Consider the following 21,903-nt stretch of genomic DNA (forward strand, 5'->3'; position numbering starts at 1 on the left):
TACATCTTCCTATACATATGTACATATAACACAAAAAACAAATATCCATAGGTCAATGTATGATTTTCATTGACCAAATTTAACATCTTTGTATAACTTCAAATTTCAAATTCCTTAAGGGCTATTCCAGAAAAAAATGTATGGGAGGGTTGGAAGGCAGTTTTTGTCAGCACCCGCCACCCAGACAATTGTAATTGAGAATTATAGTGCATTGTAGTGTGAAAAGTTGCTCTGATACCCATCACCCATGTATTATTAATCAATGTGCCTTCCAACCCCCCCATACATTTTTTTCTGGAATAGCCCTAATTAATATCATGTTTTTTGCCCAAAGATTGGCATTAATTTATTTATTAATCATAACAAAATCAGAGATGCAATATAACCACTTTCTTTCATAAAACTATCGTATTGATCATAGTGATTTGATATGATGCGTAAGAACATTAAAATAATGAAATGCTTTTTGTAAAGTCATATTTTTTTAGGGCAAATCTGTTGGTCTTATTTTGAAATGTCAAAGTAAGACAATTTTGCAAGTTACATGTATCATAACTTCCTTTTATCATGTTTATGCAATTAAACATTTTTCTTTTAGCTTTTTTAATGAAAGTACATGTACTAAAAGAAGTAGGAGAAGATAATCAACAAAACAGAAGTCACTAGAGGCAATGTTTTCTATATTTATATATAGACTAGTAGTGGATTTGAAAAGTGCTGTATTGATTCATGTGCAAATAAGGAGCAGCGTCCAATGAAACATTGCAATTGTGTGATGAGAGGTATGTCATGAAAGTTATGCCTTTGTTTAAATATTTTTTTTGTTTTCAGACTTACATGTACAATGTACAAGTAAATGTTGAGTTCATAGAGGTGACAATTTTTATTCTTTGGTTACTTTGAAAATTTTAGTTTGAAAATTAACTATTTTAGCAGTGACAAACTATTAATTTAAATTGGTCAATTTTATTTAAAATTGCATTGGAAGCTCTCTTAACTCTACTTTACTGGTTCTTTTTAGCTAAACTAGCCAGAAGGCCAAATTGCCTTTTCTTTCTACTTGGTGTCTTTTTATTATTTTCTACGAAAATCTTCTCTGAAACTACTACAATGTACATGATGTAATAAGCCATATTCAACTAAACTTGGTCACAATCATCATTAGGGTATCTTTCATTCTTTGCTTTCCTCCATAATGACACCTTTTGACGCAACCACCCTTTACTCCATAATGACGCCTACGAAAAAACTTTATCAGACTTTAAAAAAATTGCATTTTATATAAAAAGGATATTCATGAAAATGTCTTACTGGAATTTTATTGATGAAATATTTCTTTTGGCAATGCATTAATACATGTAATACTTTAAACCTGATAAATTTTTTTAATGAAAAAATCCTATGCAATCAAGTACTATGTAAAAAAAAAATCCATGGAGGAAAGGGTGAAAAAAAAATTGTCGGATGACATGCATAAAAATAGAACATTAGTGTGAAATGCAAGATTTGTCAACTATTTTAAAAACCTTTATAACAAAGAAAATCTGATAGAGGCAGAACTGTCAGACAACTTCTAATAGGATTTGTAGCCCTTAAATGACAATTTTGACCTTTGTTTTGGTTTTTGTCTATTACACATGCATGTATCTGTATTTAAAAAACTTTAAAACAGTATAGATTGAGAGAAATTTTAAATTGAATAATAAAATTGAGTTCGGAAATAGGTAATGTGTCAAAGAGGCAACAACTCAAACGTGTTAATGTTAAGTTTATGTGACAGCTTTTAATAAAGTTTTATACTTAGGACTATCAACATAATATCAATCATGTCAATGATTAGTAAAGAATGCAAGACATTTCAGCGTGTGCACTCTTGTTGACATAGGAGAAATTTTTTAAGATTTGTTAAAATTCATGATTATAATTACATGTAGGTCAGTTTAAAAGAAACCAAGAAATAACTTACTATAAACTTGTCAATAATACTTATTATTGGTTGAAGTAAGATATGTACTTCTCATTTCCATGGAGATTATATATTAACCAAGAGAAGGACATAAACTTTGGCCTTGTCCACAGTCAATATATTTCTCTTGATATAACTTTTTGTGTAGTTTTAAAAGTTGACTATGAAATAATCACTTAAAATGACGGGTGATTTTTTACTAATCATAGGGACATAAGATGGGTACATAATCCTTAAATCAGTCAATTATAATAAAATCAATGTTTTAATTGTTTTAATTTCAGAGGTCATTTCTCCACAAAAACATACATAATAGTGATAAAGAAAAGGGGAATATATTACAGAGACAGTACATGGACACCAGCATGAGCAAGTAAAGATGAGGTATTATGATATAAAGAATATATATATTTCTAAATGTTTTATTAAGTTGTGACCTCAACCAATCAAATTATATCACCACTAAATGGTCCAAGGACACAGTTATCGTCCTTTGGTTTTCGTTGTTTAGGAATATACATGTAGTCCCTAGTGTAAACAGTGTATAACTTGCATGTTTTATTTGATACACTTTCCCAATTAATTTCTTGATATTAAATGCATGCATATTAAGTAGGGGGATGTAATATCATGTTAAAAAAATTTGGGTGCTGAATCTTTGGTGATTTGTTCCAGTTCAAAAAGGTCAAAATTTATCCCGTCTGAAGCTGTCAATCTGAATTTTACACTACTCAACACAGAATTGTCAATATTTTGAGTTTGAGCTGGTAGAAGTTTCTATAATTTTGATATTATTTGTCTCACTGGTAGTACACTACACTGTAAAAATCTTTTTGAGAAGTAACAGGTGCAATTTTTTTAATTTGAATTTATTGTCTAAAAGAAATGCACTACGAAATAACTGTGTTCTTTGGCCAAATGAAGTGGGTGGTAAACAGGATTTTCCTTGACCAAATTGACATGTAAACATTAAAAAATAACATAGAAAATATGATAAACAAATCCATCAATTCAACATTACCAACATAGAAATTCAGTAAAGCTATCAATAAGAAAGTGTCACAATGCCAGCATCGCACTTCAGCTTAATCAAAATAAACAAATATATACTAGTTCAGTGATAATGAACACCATACTGATTATACCCCACGCAACGAAGTTGCGGAGGGTATAATGTTTTTGACCCGTCCGTTCGTCAGTCCGTCCGTCCGTCCGTCCGTCAGTCCTGTTTCTTGTCATCGCAACTACTCTCAAACCACACAACAGAATTTCATGAAACTTTGTAGATAATAAGGACATACTATGTAGATGTGCATATCAATAGGAAATTACGGTTCAATTATTTTTCTAAGAGTTATGCCCCTTTGAACTTATTTGCTTCAATGTACTTCTGCAACAGTTTTTCATCTCAACTCCTCTGAAAACACACAACAGAATTTCATGAAATTTTGTAGATAATAAGGACATACTATGTATATTGACAGGAAATTATTATTCAATATTTTTTCTTATATATTTTTTTTTTCTTATACTTATTTAATTTCTCCAATGACAATGTGGGGACGTGGGGTATGTGAGCGTGCTCACTAAGGTTCTTTAATTTCCAAATTGTACACAAGAAACTAAAATTAAAATAATACAAGACTAACAAAGGCCAGAAGCTCCTGACTTGGGACAAGCGCAAAAATGTGGCGGGGTTAAACATGTTTGTGAGATCTCAACCCTCCCCCTATATATACCTCTAGCCAATGTAGAAAAGTTAACGCATAACAATACGCACATTAAAATTCAGTTTTAGAGAAGTCCGAGTCTAATGTCATAAGATGTAACCAAAGAAAATAAACAAAATGACAATAATACATAAATAACAACAGACTACTAGCAGTTAACTGACATGCCAGATCCAGACTTCAATTAAAATGACTGAAAGATTATGATTTCATCATATGAACATCAGTCACAATCCTTCCCGTTAGGGGTTTAGTATCATACCATCATAACATATATGAGAAGAACATAACCTGTGTCATGCCAACAACTGGTTTTTGAATAAATGTGTTTAGTTCAGATGCAAAGACCCTATAAGTGAATCAATATTAACGCCAAAATATGCAATCTTTAATGACCTGACCACAGTATCGTAACTATAGCCCTTCTTAATAAGTCTATTCAAAGGTGTTGTTAGTTTTTGAGGTGATTACTTTTGAATTTCTTTGTCCTCAACAACAAAAAAATAATAAAATTTAAAACATAATTATTTTGTAATTTGGATTATCATGATTATGAGGGGGTTTATATTAGTTAGACAAAACACATAAACATGTGTACCTATATGCTTTAAAAATGACATGTATAGTATATCAAACAATTAAAACTAAAGAAAGGTGACAGTTGAGGATGCAAACAAAATTGTTTCCTTTATTAGTTATAATGAGTTATTTGAGAAGGAAAAGGATATCTGTTTAAATATGTATTCTGATATTATGTGATTTTCAATGGTTTTTAGTTCCCTTCCTATGGTCTGTCCATCCAGTTTTCCACACTTTTTTATACCCCATTTATCTGCATTTTGTTTTTCGGTTTGTTCGTCGGTTTCTCAGTTTGTCTTTCTTCAGGTTAAAATTTTTGGTCAAGGTAGTTATTGATGAAGTTGAAGACCAATGATATTATCTGTCTAAACTAATGCCAAATAAGAGTTTTGTTCCCAATTTCATGGTCCACTGAACATAGAAAATGATAGTGCGAGGGGCATCCATGAACTAGTTTATGGACACATTCTTGTTTCTTCATCCTTGAAGATATTGATATGATATTGTTTAATCATGACATGTTATAGATCCAGTTTAAATTTTGTTATGGTCTGATGATTTTGGGCATTAATAATAGTCCTTGGTCTTACAAAATTCACTTAAATAATTAATTTTCTACACTTTTTTTATGCCCCACCTACGATATTATGCTCCACCTACGATAGTAGAGGGACATTATGTTTTCTGGCCTGTGCGTCCGTTCGTCCGTCTGTCCCGCTTGAGGTTAAAGTTTTTGGTCAAGGTAGTTTTTGATTAAGCTACAATGTAAGTCCAATCAACTTGAAACTTAGTACACATGTTCATTATGATATGATCTTTCTTATTTTAAAGTCAAATTAGACTTTTGACCCCAATTTCATGGTCCACTGAACATAGAAAATGAAAGTGTCAGTTTCAGGTTAAAGTTTTTGGTTAAGGTAGTTTTTAATGAAGTTGAAGTCCAATCAACATGAAACTTAGTACACATGTTCCCATATGGTATGATCTTTCTAATTTTAATGCCAAATTAGATTTTTTTTTCAATTTCACGGTCCATTGAACATGGGAAATGATAGTGCGAGTGCGTCATCCGTGTACTTTGGACACATTCTTGTTTAATCATGCTTGATGATATTGATTTGATATTTGTTATATAGTTTACACCATGACAAGTTATAGATAAAGTTAGAAATTTGTTCCAATACAATGAAATTTAACTGGTAGGGGACTATATTGCAATGCAACACTGACAGAATGCTTGTAAATATACAGATGTACATGTATCACTGTAAGTAATAATAATATTAACCTTAATTTGATTATTTTGCTTGTTTTAAAATCAAGGTAAATTGATAGTTAGTTGTTTGTTATAATAAAGTTTGCATCTTGCTTTATTTCAGAATCTGCCATGGAAAGAAACTGTTTAAAGAAGAAAAAAAAAGATGAAGAAATAGACTTTAACTTGTGTTACATTTTATTATACTATTAACAAATTTTAAAAATATATTCTGTAACCAAAGATGAGAATTTATTATCAATCATGCCATTTGAAGGAAACGTGCATGTATAGAAATTGGTTTAATCTTAAGCTGATGGGATGGTTAAGGGGTTCTCATCTTAATGATACAATTTGTAATCGCTCTTAAAAATTCTAAAAAAAAACCATGTCAAAGTGCAAACTGTATAGCTGTAGATTCTTTATTGATTGAAACATCTGTATTCAGACGAAATGCCCATATGATGCAATATATAATTGATACCATGAAAGTTTTATTTCAAAAGCATAATTCACATCATGATAAAAATGAGAATGAAATTGGGGAATGTGTCAAAGTGACAACCATCCGACCATAGAAAAAACAACAGCAGAATGTCACCAACAGGTCTTCAATGTAGCGAAAAATTCCCACACCTGGAGGCGTCCTTCAGCAGGCCCCAAAACAATACTAGTTCAGTGATAATCATGACATGTTTTGTTCATATATCCTACATGTTATTAGAACACCTCAGTTAGTCTGAAAGTGCTTGCCTTGAGTGCAGGAGGTTATTAAAGGTTAAAACAGGGACCGAGTCAATGCAAAGACTTGAAAACTGGTATAAGCTGCTTTGCTAGGCAAAAAGCAGTAAGAAGTAAAAACAAAGACTGAATCAACACATAGTCAGAATTTTGTGTCCAGGTAGTGTGACATATCTTTCTGCACACTGTTACTTTGTGAGTTAGGGTGTCAGTCTTATACAAATTAGGGTTAGATCTCATTTCTGATTATCATGATCTCATAGCCTGAATATGCATCTGACCTGCAACTGGAAGTAAAGCAACCATCATCCAAACATATGTTTACCATACGGTTTATGAATATCTGTTTACCATATGTTCTCAAACATACGGTTACCATGAACATGCGTTTACCATGTGTCTTCAAACGCATGTTTCACATATAAACATGCGTTAACCATGTGTTTTCAAACGCATGTTTCCCATAAACGCATGTAAACAATACGTTCTTAAAACATGTATTTAACGTACGGTGCTCCAAACATGCGTTTCTGACATGTTTAGAAACGTACGGTAAATTCCTGGTAAACATGCGTTTACATGCGTTGCAATTTTGCCTGTGTAGATTAAAAGATTGCGGCCTTGAATGTAACAATGGAGACATTTGCACTTTTGATGGCTTTTTATACGTTATTGTTGACAATGCAATACAAAGATTGGATTTCACAAAGTTAAAAGATGGTATATTCGAAAACTGTTTTGACACCAACACAAAGTGTATCAGTCTCAACGGACTTGATATTGATTCAAAGAATAAACGCTTGCTTTACACCTCCGAAGATTATGAAGTAGTGTGCACGTCTCTGGAAGGAAGAGAAATATTCAGATACAAAGATAATTGCCTCAAGCAAGCACAAAGCTTAGCCGTCCATTCCCATGGATTTATACTTGTAGCAGACACAGGAGAAACTTCCAATGGATCTATACATGTGATATCCGAAGATGGAAAAGAACGGCGGACTGTTTTGCACAATTGTTATAAGAAGGAACCCATTCGAGATATTTGTTTTGACAAGTTCAACGACCGTCTTGCTGTTTTTGAACCGAGTTACGTTGAAATATACGATCTTTCTGTAGAGGAAAAACCCAAAGACAAGAACAGGAAGAAAGCCCGTTAGTGATTAATCGAGTATTCAGCTAACAAATTCTTATTTGTTGACAATGTGTAGTTTACATAAATCTTTACTTATAATTTTTGTTTGATTTTAGAAAATACACAAGTGTTGACTGAACATGCTGAACAAGACAAAAAGTAATTATGATATTCCAATTAATAAAATGGAGTTTAACCCTGCCACATAATCACTTGTGATTGTCCGAAATCAGGATCCTCGTCAATGGGTGCCTGTGTTTGCGTGCTTGGGGTCTCGTCTGCTACACAGTTAACATACTTAAGGTATTACTTTTCGGCAGTGGCGGCAGTTCAAACTATATTTGTAAAGCTTTATATTTCAGAAGGTAGAAGAACTGGATGTTTCATACCTTGTATGCAAATACCTTATGTTACGAAATTTTCGTCTGTCATTTTAATAGTCCAGCAACTGGTTGAAAAAAAGACTAGTGTTTTTAGCATGTGAATTTCTCTTTTATTATGAGTAATAGGACAAACGTGTTTGGTAAATGGATTCATTGTAACATTAAAATGTCCGTCAGACAAATTTCACCTGACCTCGACATCATTTCGTGTATCAAGGGACCAAGGTTAAATTTACATGATATAAAGTATAAAAACAAAGATGTGGTACGATTGCCGATGAGACAAATCTGTTTCTCAGAATGAGATACTATACGCAGTAGGACTATATATGTGGTGTATGCAATGATTGTAAAGGTTACATATCAGTCGGACAAGTTTTATCTAACCTAGCCTCTTTTTGATGGTTCATTGAATTGGTCAATGTTTATAAGTTTTTGTGTTTGGTCTGGGTTTTTTTTTCAAATTCAACAAGCAGTAGCTCGACTATATTTGGTGTATGAAATTATTGTAAGGTGTACATGTCATTCTTTCAGGTATCGTCGGACCTTGAACTCATTTTCATGGTTAATTGTTCAATGATATTTTTTTGTGTATTTTGGTCTGTTCATACTATAAGGTGTACATGATAGATAGGTAGGTGTGTCAATAATATTATTTACGTGGAATGATTGTAAGCTGTAATGTTAGTCTGACAGGTATTATCTGAACTTGACCTCATGTCCATTGTTCATTGGTTACTGAAACTGTCAACTATATATGGTTTTCATTTGCAAGCAATATATTTAGCAAGTGATTTATTACATTGTAATATACATGCAGCATGGTAACTTGATCAAAGGTTCTACTTTTCTAATACAAATAAACAGCTCATCTATGAATAACATATATCTGTTTGAAAGAAAAACACAAACAAAAAAGTAATAACCAATGAAAACGCAGATGATGAAGTATCTTCCTTTTTTTTGGTGTTTATACATTCCCCAAAATACGTTTGTTTTTGAAGAGTGAAGAGTGTGTTCTTGTTTTGTGCTGTTATACAATGTTCCAGGTTAAAGGAGGATTTATCACCATTTAACTATTTTAACCCCGCTACATTCTTTGTGTTTCTTTTCAAAGTTTAAAGTCAGAAGCCTGTTTCTCAGTGGCTGTCATTTGTGGCTGTGTTACTTTTTTTATTTTTTCGAATATTATTTTGTAAATAAATTAGGCCGTTGTTTTCTCCGTTTGAATTGTCTTACATTTGTCATTCCGTGGCCTTTCATATTTGACTATTTGGTTTGAGTTTTGCTTATTGTTGAAGGCCGTACGCTGAGCTATAGTTTTTAATTTCTATGTTTTTTGTTTTAGTATTGTTCCATTGAAAAATCATACCACTTTTTTTTTTTAAATCCATATTTAATTTTATCATGTTTATGTTCCAGACTATACGAGTATTTGGATCGTACGCGTACGGTCCGGACCGAATGCGTATACTCGTACGGTCCGACCATACGCATACGGTCGGACCGTACGAGTATACTCACACGGTCCATTTATCAAAACATTTCTAATTCTCTCAGTTTTTTTAGAAGTAAACAGGTGGTTTTTCTAGTAAAGTTCCTACAGATTCTAAAGTATTTTCTTCACACATTTTGTTTACTTCAAAATATTCTAATAAGTTTAATTCAGTGAGCAATATTCAATTTTGGTACATATATTAATGACATGCTTAATACATGAGAATACCGGATTAAATTTTAAACGCGACTTTTTTAAATAATTAAAATATTATGCTTTTATTCCAATTACTATTGAACATTTTATATTAATTCGAGATTTCAGTTATGTTGTCCTGAAAAATATACATTCGTATCTAATAAACTTCATCTACTTCTTAAAATCAGTCCGACCGAATGAGTATTTTTTTTTAAATTTCGCATACGGTGCAAATACTCATACGGTCTGAAACATTTATATTAAAAGGTGTGTATGGAAAGAAATCGGAGATATGTGCATGTTAATCACCACAACAAAGAAATAGGAAAATCACAAAATTCGTATTTGCCCTTTGTTTTTTTGTTATTCACTTTTCTACATGTAAAACCATTTTCAAAATTTTCATCAGCTTTGAGACGGCGAGCCTTTTAGAAAAGGTATTACTTGTGACACGTCTAACAGATCAATAACTATCCACACTGATATGTGTCCACACTTGTTTATCTAAAAATATAAAACAACACGTTTAATAATTTATTGCGTCCGAAGCGCTTTTCTGGATTTACCTTCATCAGGAACGCTCAAAGCCAAACATTTGAAATCCGAAGATGTATAAGTACCGAAAATCGTTGAAGAGCTATATGTTAAAAATACCTAAAATAAATAGCCAAATTCATCTAAAGCCAACTTTGCCTGAGGGAGTTGAAACCTTAGTTTCATAATAATTTCAAAATTTATAAACGGACAATTTTAAAGTTTGTTTAATCATGTCAGTACCGAAGCACTGACTACTGAGCTGATGATACCCTCGGGGACTGATAGTCCACCAGCAGAGGTATCGACCCAGTGATGTAAAAATATAAAACAACACGTTTAATAATTTATTGCGTCCGAAGCGCTTTTCTGGATTTACCTTCATCAGGAACGCTCAAAGCCAAACATTTGAAATCCGAAGATGTATAAGTACCGAAAATCGTTGAAGAGCTATATGTTAAAAATACCTAAAATAAATAGCCAAATTCATCTAAAGCCAACTTTGCCTGAGGGAGTTGAAACCTTAGTTTCATAATAATTTCAAAATTTATAAACGGACAATTTTAAAGTTTGTTTAATCATGTCAGTACCGAAGCACTGACTACTGAGCTGATGATACCCTCGGGGACTGATAGTCCACCAGCAGAGGTATCGACCCAGTGATGTAAAAATATAAAACAACACGTTTAATAATTTATTGCGTCCGAAGCGCTTTTCTGGATTTACCTTCATCAGGAACGCTCAAAGCCAAACATTTGAAATCCGAAGATGTATAAGTACCGAAAATCGTTGAAGAGCTATATGTTAAAAATACCTAAAATAAATAGCCAAATTCATCTAAAGGGAGACAACTATTAACGGGAACATTGATACTACAAGGAAGTGAAATGGCTACGGAAGAACAAATCAATGAACAGGACGCCTTCGCATGTCCTATTTGTTTAGAGACACTTAAATCACCGAAAAGTTTACCATGTTTACATACCTTTTGTGAAGCATGCATTGGTGAGTTTATTTTATCCACTGAACAACGCGCAGAACAAAAACTTTCCAACTACCCCTGTCCTGTATGTAGGACAGTTGTTACACCCAACAACCCAGAAGACGAAGCATCGCAATGGGCAGCATTACTCCCTCATAATTTTACAATTTCGTCATTAATGAATAATGCAAAAAGCGTCAAACAGGAATGTCATCTCTGTAAAAGGCGAGACAAAATTTCCGAGGCAACACAATGGTGTTGTGATTGCATGGAAGCGTTGTGTGAGGAATGCTTGCAATTCCACGGCATTATGAAACTCTCTGCTGACCATAAAATTGTGAAAATTGAAGAAATGGATACTGCCTCTTCCGGTGTAGACGAGCCAGATCTAAGTATGATATCCGATTCGTGTCCACTTCACACTTCAAAATTTTTGGAAGCTTTCTGTTTTGACCATCAACAACTATGTTGTCTACTTTGTATAACTTTACATCATAGAAAATGCGAACATGTGCAAGCTTTTGAAGAAATGCAGAACCTGAAAACTGACAAAATAAGCGTGCTCTTGTCTGAAGTAAATGATATTAAAGTGAAAGTTGAAAATGTAATGAAAGAAAAGAATGATGAAAAAGAAAAACTTGACATTTCCTTTACTGAAATTGAAGCAGAGGCTAACCAATTTATTTTATCACTAAAAGATAAGCTAGACAGCCTGTTAGCTGTATTTATTAAGAGACTGGGCATAACTCGTGAGGAATCAGAAAATGCATTCCAGAACAAAGTGAAAACATTTGAAAAACTTTCAAATTATTTTGAAAAGTTACATTGTACATCAAAAACTGTTGAGGAACATGGCACATTAAGCCAAATGTTTATTCATTTCGAAAAATCAAAAGTCGAATTAAAATCTGTCCTGACAGAAGCAAGTTCGGTTTGGAATACAAGTGCAATTTCTAAAGCTAAATTAGTAAAAAGTGCTAAACTAGATCAAGTTGAAAATATTGATGGCCTTATTGAGCTTGATTTATTAAAAACAATTCCAGTCGAAATAAACACATATGTCGAACAGTTACTTCCCTCAGACAGTTCTCTTCTTTCGAAAACACATCCTTATAGTAGTTTTGACAGTATTATTTTGAAACATATTAAAACTATAGATCTAAATGGTTTCAAAGTATACGGAGGAGTTTTCGTGTCAGATGAAATTGTTGTCGTTGGAGGAAAAGTGGAAGAATCAGTTGGAGAGCTAAAGGCTGTTGATATCTTGAACGAAAAAATTATTGACGAATGTTCTATTTTGGCAAAAGTAAAACGACTAGCATTTGACTTTGAAAGCGAGACCCTGTTTGTCTCTTGCTACGGATCAAAGTTATATCGTTTAAATTTTGTCAATCACTTTAGCCCTGCTACGAACATTAAAGATGACAATAATAACAATGGAGGAATGTGCTTATCTAATGGAATATTATATGCAATTGTTGATAACACTGTTCAAAAACGAAGTTTAGAAAATGTACAACAGCCATTAGAGAAGTGTTTTAAAACCAAAACAAATTGTAAAAATCTTAATAGTCTTGGATTTGATTCAAAAAACGACCGTTTGGTATACACATCAGAACAATTTGAAGTTGTTTGTACATCGTTCAATGGTAGAGAGATTTTCAAGTTCAGAGATCAGCATATGAAGGACACAAAAAGTGTATCTGTTCATGTAGAAGGAATTATCTTTGCTGCAGATGAATCTGGAACTATTCATCTGGTATCAGAAGACGGAGAACGAAGACGAACCGTTTTGAATATTTCCGACAAATTGAAATGTGTTCGTGATATTTGTCTTGACAAGTCCTGTTCACGCCTTGCTCTTTTTGGAACTGGTTATATAAAACTTTATGATGTATGTACTGAGAGTGAATAGATTTATAACGTTCAGCGGTAAATGCATATCAATTAGCATGATGATAGTGCGAAAAATTGAAATATATGTGCGATCTTTGTTTTCACAGGTTTTGTACACGTTTGGCTGTCTTGGCATATAGAACTTTATGATATCTGTTTTAGGACAGGAAAACAATATTATAATATCGATGTCAGATATTTATCTGCGGAACAGCCTGCTTGCTAATGCGTGGAATACCTTTTGTATGCACCTTTCCAGGGGGAAGTAGGACATTACTATCATTCAAGTAGACACAGGATTTAGAAATACAAACGTTTTCATTTCAGTTCTAAAAACATTTATAAAAGGTCAGAAGTTTAACCAGAAAAGAAAGCACTTTTTGAAAATTATAAATATGACATGTATGAAGAAGTTTTATATTTTGAATAATATATATAAGTTGATCTTGAATAATAAGTTGTTCGTTTAATCTGGAATTTTATTTCTATATGTCAATTTGAATAAAAGGAGATGTATTGCATATGTCAATGAGTACAGCTCTAAAACAATTATACATGATAGCGTAATACGGTTTTCAACAATGAGTAGTTTTCTTCATAATTTTACGATATATGACATGCGCTAGTAGGGAAAACGGTACTATTACATTTTCCAGCATTAGGTTGGCCTAAGACAGACGAAGGAAGTGAACTTAGGAGCGGTGTGACTGGATGTAAGGGTACAATGTATTTTCTATTTATCTATGAATAACTGTAATGCGAACATCTGTCGTCATCAGCTGTGAAACAAATACTCCAAAACACTCAACCAACCCGTGATGGCATCCGTCTTGAATACCAACACTATAATTGTATTTTTCATCGTCTATATGTTAGTACATTCTCCTGTCAAGAACATGTTCCGAGTTCAATATATCATTCTATCCAACAGTAGCATGACCACATCATTTGGCAATCAATAAGCATGATAAGAAACGGTAGGTACTTGTTATCAAATAATTTCAAAATGACGTTTTTATCGATTGAAACAGACGATGTGAATAGATATAGGAAGATGAGGTGTGAGTGCCAATCAGACAACTCTCCATACAAATAACAATTTAAAAAGTAAACCATTATAGGTTAAAGTACGGCCTTCAACACGGAGCCTTAGCTCACACCGAACAACAAGCTATAAAGGGCCCCAAAATTACTAGTGTAAAACCATTCAAACGGGAAAACCAACGGTCTAATCTATATAAACAAAACGAGAAACGAGAAACACGATGTGAAGCCAAAACCATACTTACAGACTATCCGCTAAGCATTCAACAAAAAGTAAGAACACAGACTTTTTAACCCATAATCAAAACATTGTGCACTTAGGGGAATACATCTTCTATTTGGCCATTAGCTGTATAACCATGTTCAACTCTACCACATTCTTTACGTGTAAATCAAGTGAGTGTCCTGTAGTTTATAATATATAGTCTTTCCACGTTTTGTTTTCGTTACTTGATTGTTGTTTGTTTGTTTGGTTGGTTTTTATTTTGGAGGGGGTTGTAAAAAGGCTGTTGGTATTTTCGTTTGAAAAGCTTTATATTTTGTCATCTCGGAGTTACACATTGTTTAAAGCAAATGCTACCAGTCAAGTTCCTTTGACTCTTGTATAAAGTTGTCTCTCTGGCAATGAGACCACCTCTCATTATTTTTGATATGAAGCAGGTATGTCTCACGACAACGAGACCAAAAGAAGAAAGTAGATTTCTACGTTTTCCACAAATGCGGGATTTAAAAAAAGTGACAAAAAAAAGGTTAAAGATTTTGAGTTCATTAGTACAACCCAATATATTTTTTTTATTGATTTTTCTTCTGTAATAGGGGACTTCGTTCCCATATAATGTCATCAGTACGTTTTGCGTACACTTCAAAAACTGATTTAAAAGCAGATTTGATACTTCTACCAAGTCAGATTACCAGGACCACGTGTTGGTTTTTTGTGTCTTTGTCTGTGCGTTCTTTTTTATAAATCGGTTAAAAGTGTAGTATGTTGTATTGTACAATATTTTTTTGTAAATTTTTTTAAAAGATGTGAATAAAATACCTTAACCGCCACAATACACCCATTGCAAAACTCGAAACAGGTGATACAAAATGCAAAACACACACTGATAATATTGTAAACACTGACAAGTATATAATAAAATATTTTAACATTAAAAAAATATTCATCAAAAAGTATGAGTTTATAGGGTTTTCTCTAAGGTATTTCAACGTCTATTTTTAAATACATGTTGAACAGGTCGAGAACTCTAGATTTTCTGACGTCAGAATATATTTGCATAGTAATTTCCAAAACACAAGGCCAATATGGCCTTGAAAAACTGACCAATTGACTCAATGAACTACAATGCATTATGGGCTACTACGAGTAAACTACTACTTTAAACACGTTGAATTAGTGGGAAAACAGTCAACTAATATATTGTCTGGGACTCTTATTACCAAAGTTTTTATTCTGCAAATATATTTTATGTAAAATATATAACGTAATCTTCAATTTGCATGCTCAGATTAAAAAAATATTGTTTATTGGCTTCACGATTCGACTTTCTTTTTCGCCTTGCAAAAGTAGTTGAACCTGTTTTATGCATTGTTATGAATTGAACCTGCATTAATTTCACGACATGACACAGTGAAATATCAAATTGGGTGACCACTGTCCTGTAAGAAAATCATTTGAGCTCTTTTAAACCTGTATAATGTCATCCCAAAATCATTTCTGCCTAGAAAAACACGAAAACTTTCATTGAAACACATCGATCTTTCTGTACTGAATTTGTAATTTTTTTATCAGGACCTGAACTAATAGTAAGAACATCATAATATTCAGTATGCTAAAAATCAGTGTTATGAAAGCGGCAGGGGCGGATCCAGCCATTTTAAAAAGGGGTCCTAACCTTGGCCAAAAAGGGAGGGGGTTCCAACTACATGTCCCCATCCAAATGCACTGATCGTCCAAAAAAGGGGGCCCATCCCCCGGAACACCGCCACTGAGCGGGTACGGTATATAGCTCAATACATTTTTTTATAGTTGCATCCATCGATAATATCCGTTTGTTGCTAATTTTATCACAAAATATACCTCAGAGGTTTTTTTATCGTTCGGCTGCTGTCCTATTAGGAGATAACTGTATTGTATTTTAAGCTCCGACGGCATCAATTGGGGATTTGATGGTCGCAAATTAAGTTTACTGGCGACGCGTTAGCGGAGACAGTAAACGGGTATTTGCGACCATCAAATCCCAAATTGATGCCGTCGGAGCTTTAAATACAATATTGTTATCTCCATTCTAATGAAACTGACAGAAAATAACGTTAAAACATGTATTTAAAATCTGTCATATGCCGTCTGCGCTTGCGCGTACGTCCCATAGCATCAATTGTCAATTGATGCCATGTAAGAAAGTGACGTTATCCAATCAAAATGAACGTTACAAACGTTGTTGCATTAGAATGTAAAATGTCTCCAATATTTAAAGACTGGATCATAATGGGTGCCATACCTATTATCCTGCAATTGGGTGTCCTACTATACAGATACAACCCTACAGATATCGCTATGCTGTATCTGTATACTATACAGATATCGCTTTAAAGCTCCACCCACTGCCGGACTGAGTATTGTTTGAACCTGTGTGACCTCAGAATGTGTATTCCAGTTGCATTCTAATGACGATGACAAGTGAAGATTTCAAAACTTGAATGTGTATGATTGTGTTACAAAATCAACCATGTCAATTTCAGCATGCATGTTTAGTGAATGTCAAGTCTGAAGCGTAGGACAACTCGTACACTTCTGTTTCAAATTTGACAATGTTTTGTTATTTGTGTGTTGAAATTAGCTGTTATGTTAAAATAGATAATTATTCACCTTTAGCGATGTATTATTGTTGACCCTTCGAGATTTTTTTTTTTTTTGCGAACCCGACTCCAGCGTAGTGTGATTTAGATATTTCTACGCGGGCCTCAAAGGATTACAAATCGAAAATAAATGCTAAATATGTTAGTTTTTGTTTCTTTCAAACACAAACAATATACAAAATTAATTGCAGGATAAAGACAATAACTGTTTAGTGTCTTTGAATATCAGCTGTATTTGTACTCGGCTCGAAACAGGTGTAGAAGTTCGCTAAAAGCTCGCATACACCTTATTTCATAGCCTCGTACAAATACAGCTGATATTTAAAGACACTATACAGTTATTGTCTATTTATTTTTTTCTTAAACGTGATTTGTATATAGAAATAAAAAGATGCGGTATGAGTGCCAAATGAGACATCTTTTTCCAACAAAGACGTAATTTAGTAAAGTAAGCAGTCATAGGTTCAATGCTGAAAAGTAAGCTATTAACGACTCAAAAATTAATTGTGTAAAAAAAACCAAAGAAAAAAAAAAGAAAAAAAAACCGGCCCAATTAAATGTATTGATAAAAGGAGAAGAAATCTATCCCATCAAAAAAAATATATTGTATAGGAGCCTGTATTTCAGTGGTTGTCGTTTGTTAATGTGTTACATATTTCATTTTTTTTATATATAATTAAGGCCGTTAGTTTTCTGGTTTGAATCGATTTACATTGTCATATCGGGGGCTTTTATAGCTGACTATGCGGTATGGGCTTTGCTCATTGTTGAAGGCCGTACGGTGATCTATAAATGTTAATTTCTGTGTCATTTTGGTCTCTTGTGGACAGATGTCTCATTGGCAATCATACCACATCTTCTTTTTTTTTATTATAGATCCAACGCTGCAATTTTCACAAAACATATAAAATTTTCCACCTTGTCGCACATACATATGGATAAAATCATTACAGCTGTTTTCCTACTGCATGTAGAGCAAAACTTTGGTTAGCTTGCTTGCTTTGTTTGTATATTGTACAAAATATAAAATATACAAGTTAAACTATGCCTATATATATATATATTTATCTTATTTTCAAAGCTTATATAAACAACTATTCAAACAAAGCAAGCAAGCAAGCCAACCAAAGTTTTACTTTGCAGGTATAAGAAATCAGCTGTAATGATTTCAAGTTATTCAGTTTGGCAAATGTCCGAGCCCGTTAAAAAAAACGAACAAACCGAAACTACAGTTGCTGACTTCACTACCTTCATATTAAAGGGAACAGTTTGGAAGTCCTATATAAGGTTTAAACGTATTCGGATGTGTCTACTTTTGTGTTTCAAATGTCTGGTTATGTAAATGTATTTCAGTTGTTTCCTGTAATTAGTTAATACTTCAGCTTTATCATGTACATCTTTTGAATATTCATTTTATTAAATTTACTGTTTGCAAAAGTATAAATTACTCTAAATTATAGGGATTTTCTGGTAACTTAACAGAAAACCCTTGCCGTTTTTGGCACAACCTTTTTGATCTTTTGGTCCTCGATGCTGTTCAACTTTGTACTCGTTTCGGCTTTCAAACTTTTGTATCTGTGCGTCACACATAGGTCTTGTGTGGACAAAATACACTTCTGGCGTATTAAAATTTTGAACTTGTTGCCTTTTGTTGGCTGTTGTTCGTGTGATTCTTTGTCAATTGTGTTCTCCAATTTATTTATATTGTAGTCCTGTGTTGTCATTTTGATGTTATATTTCACATGGCCATAAAAGTGCGAGGTTTGGCATGCCACAAAACCAGGTTCAACCCACCATTTTTTCCTTTAAAAATGCCCTGTACCAAGTCAGGAATATGGTCATTGTTATATTATAGTTCGTTTCTGTGTGTATTACATTATAACGTTGTGTCGTTTGTTTTCTCTTATTTTTGAGTGTAAATTCACATTGCGATAAGACGTGTCACGGTACTTGTCTATCCCAAATTCATGTATTTGGTTTTGATGTTTTATATATATATGTTATATTTGTTATTCTCGTGGGATTTTGTCTATGTGTGTTACATTTTAGTGTTATGTCGTTGTTCTCCTCTTATATTTAATGCGTTTCCCTCGGTTTTAGTTTGTTATCCCGATTTTGTTTTTTGTCCATGGATTTATGAGTTTTGAACAGCGGTATACTACTGTTGCCTTTATTTATATACTGAAATGTGACCAAAAAAAATACTTATAGATTTTATTAACACTGCCATGTATGTAAAATTTATTTCTTCGCCTTTTTTACGAACACAAAATTCAAGGATCCCACATTTGCCTTTAATTATCCATACGAACATTGCTGTACTCGTGAATATCAGCACCGGCTGTTATCGACGGCTTACTTTACACAAGTAAGTTTGTCTTATGGGTACTTGTGTTTTATCGCTGTTGTTTCGTTGCTGTCTGGTGGACAAATACATGAAATCTTTGTGCCATCATCAAACATGTTAATGGCTATATATCGGGTAATTCAAACCCTTTTTTCTTCGCATAGAAACAACTCTTCGTTAATCTGAGATTGGATGTAATACTTTATATCACGAACTATAAATGAGGATACACAAAATGAAAAACTAAGCGAAATTGTGAATCCCGCATTGCACGAAAAAATGTGTTGTATTTCAGTAAATAACACGTGTTCTTGGTTGATTGTAAACACGTAGTAGTCCATCATGCATTGTGACTCATTTAGTGGATTGGTCAAAAACCTAGGTAAAAATAAATTGCGTCACATGTGAATAAACAATTACATGTGCGAGAACATAAGGGACCGGTCAAAATTTATCTACACATAGGACCGGTGCAAAGTGCAGTAGGACAGATACTTTTTTCCGGAATCGCTTTTGTTGGGACATCACTTTTTTCACAGATAATATCCATAGGACACAAGTTTTTTTTCAAACGATTACTTTGAAATAATTTTTAATACATTTATAACAAAACTTAAAATAACAAGTATAATATACAATATGTAAAGATAAAAATTATTATATAAAAATTCAGATAGGCATCTTTAATTTTTTTTATAACTTTTTCAAATCAACTTGGATTTTCATCAAACTATGCAGCTATCTTAGATATATATCAAGCTTACTGAATCCCATTTCATTTAGTTTTTTGTTGTATTGCTGTAAAATTTAAGAATTAAAGTAATCTTGGTAAAAAAAGCTAGGATTTGCAATTCGGACAAAATAGAGATAGTACACTTTAATTTTTTTAATAACTTTTTCAAATCAACTTGGATTTTCATCAAACTATGCAGCTATCTTAGATATATATTAAGCTTACTAAATCCCAGGTCATTTTGTTTTTTGTTGTTTTGCTGTAAAATTTAAGAATTAAAGTAATTTTTGTGTTTTAAATAGCTAGGATTTGCAATTCGGACAAAATAGAGATAGTACACTTTAATTCTTTTTATAACTTTTTCAAATCAACTTTGATTTTCTTCAAACTATGCAGCTATCTTAGATATATATCAAGCTTACTAAATCCCATTTCATTTAGTTTTTTGTTGTATTGTTATAAAATTTAAGAATTAAAGTAATCTTGGTAAAAAAAAGCTAGGATTTGCAATTCGGACAAAATAGAGATAGTACACTTTAATTTTTTTAATAACTTTTTCAAATCAACTTGGATTTTCATCAAACTATGCAGCTATCTTAGATATATATTAAGCTTACTAAATCCCAGGTCATTTTGTTTTTTGTTGTATTGCTGTCAAATTCAAGAATTAAATTAATCTAGGTCAAAAAAGCTAGAATTTGCAGTTCGAACAAAATAGAGATAGTACACTTTAATTTTTTTTATAACTTTTTAAATTCAACTCAAACTATGCAGCTATCTTAGATATATATCAAGCTTACTGAATCCAATGTCATTTAGTTTTTTGTTGTTTTGCTGTAAAATTTAATTTCACTTATATGGTGAAGTGCAACAAACATACATCATGTACATCATGTACTATATCATCCAACAAAGTAGCAAAAATTCGGGGGTCACATCAGGTACATTTTCTGTAAGTGGAAAATGTTAAAGCAATTATTACCATTCCTAATAAAAAACACATTCCAAGGCAACCTATGGGTCTTCAGGTTAAAATATATATAGAGTTCAACCAAATGCTATTGAGTTTCATGTTTCTCCTGGAGCTTGTTTTTATAATTAATATTTTAAGATATTGATAAAATTCTATATAAGATACATGCAGCTTCATTAATTTTTCAGTTTAACAAACACCTATTTGTGGTTTGATTGCATTATGCAATGTCTTTGTTTTTTTCAATGCTATATTCATAGTATAATTTATGATAATGCCATGCCTGTAATTGTTTGTGAATCAACAAAATAAAACACGAAACTGTTGCTTTTGATCATATTATAAAGACTACATATGTTAAATGCCTCTATTAAGTATACTTTTATTTACAATACATTGGAAAAGTAGGATAGGACACCAACTTTTTTATTACTAAGTTGGCATAGGACATCATTTTTTTTTTTCAGTCAGAAAGCGATAGGGTTGTAACTTTTATTAAATGTTTTTATTTTTTGCACCGGTCCTATGTGACGATAAATTTTGACCGGTCCCTAAGTATGCTAATTTATGCATTTCCGTATAAGGTAGTGGTCCCGACCTGTTAAAACTATTTACATAACGACGAATGTGTTTGATTAAGTACAAAATTTCATATTCTTCAACAAACTGGTTTCCACACACAAAGAAAACATTTCCGGACTTATCAAAACAAACATCATTTGGTGCTTTGATTTTGTCAAACTTATCTTAAAGAGTTTTCCTTTGTGTGCCATCTTCTGAAATTGTATGCAATCAACTAGATCTGTCACATGTTATTATCCAATTTCTTATTGATGAAAAATTAGCGTAGTATTCTATATTATTGCATAGCGATTTAATATTTCCTACAGAAAGTAACCAAATGTTAGCGTGCAATAAATTTCAAAATTCATAACGTCATCATCGACAAAATCTTAGTTTAAACCAATTTTCACTTTCAAATATTATATTGCTATACAATAAATATATTATAGTGACTGGATCTTATCATAATTCCTTATTAAACAAATTGTT

The 21,903-nt window shown here is 32.6% G+C and overlaps 1 protein-coding gene and 1 long non-coding RNA gene across 2 annotated transcripts; both read left to right on the top strand.

Annotated features, from left to right (window-relative positions):
• The first annotated feature begins 309 nt into the window (after positions 1-309).
• LOC143042782 (uncharacterized) lies at positions 310-5,773 on the top strand. Its single transcript, XR_012968124.1, has 3 exons — positions 310-782; positions 2,251-2,350; positions 5,655-5,773. It is a non-coding gene; the product is annotated as an uncharacterized LOC143042782 (long non-coding RNA).
• A 5,110-nt stretch (positions 5,774-10,883) lies between these two features.
• LOC143042783 (uncharacterized) lies at positions 10,884-13,300 on the top strand. Its single transcript, XM_076215242.1, has one exon. The coding sequence runs from the start codon at positions 10,904-10,906 to the stop codon at positions 12,911-12,913; it is 2,010 nt and encodes a 669-aa protein (XP_076071357.1). The 5' UTR covers positions 10,884-10,903; the 3' UTR covers positions 12,914-13,300.
• Positions 13,301-21,903: the final 8,603 nt, after the last annotated feature.

The sequence above is a fragment of the Mytilus galloprovincialis genome, chromosome 8, assembly GCF_965363235.1.
Source record: "Mytilus galloprovincialis chromosome 8, xbMytGall1.hap1.1, whole genome shotgun sequence".
In the NCBI taxonomy this organism is placed as follows: Eukaryota; Metazoa; Mollusca; class Bivalvia; order Mytilida; family Mytilidae; genus Mytilus; species Mytilus galloprovincialis.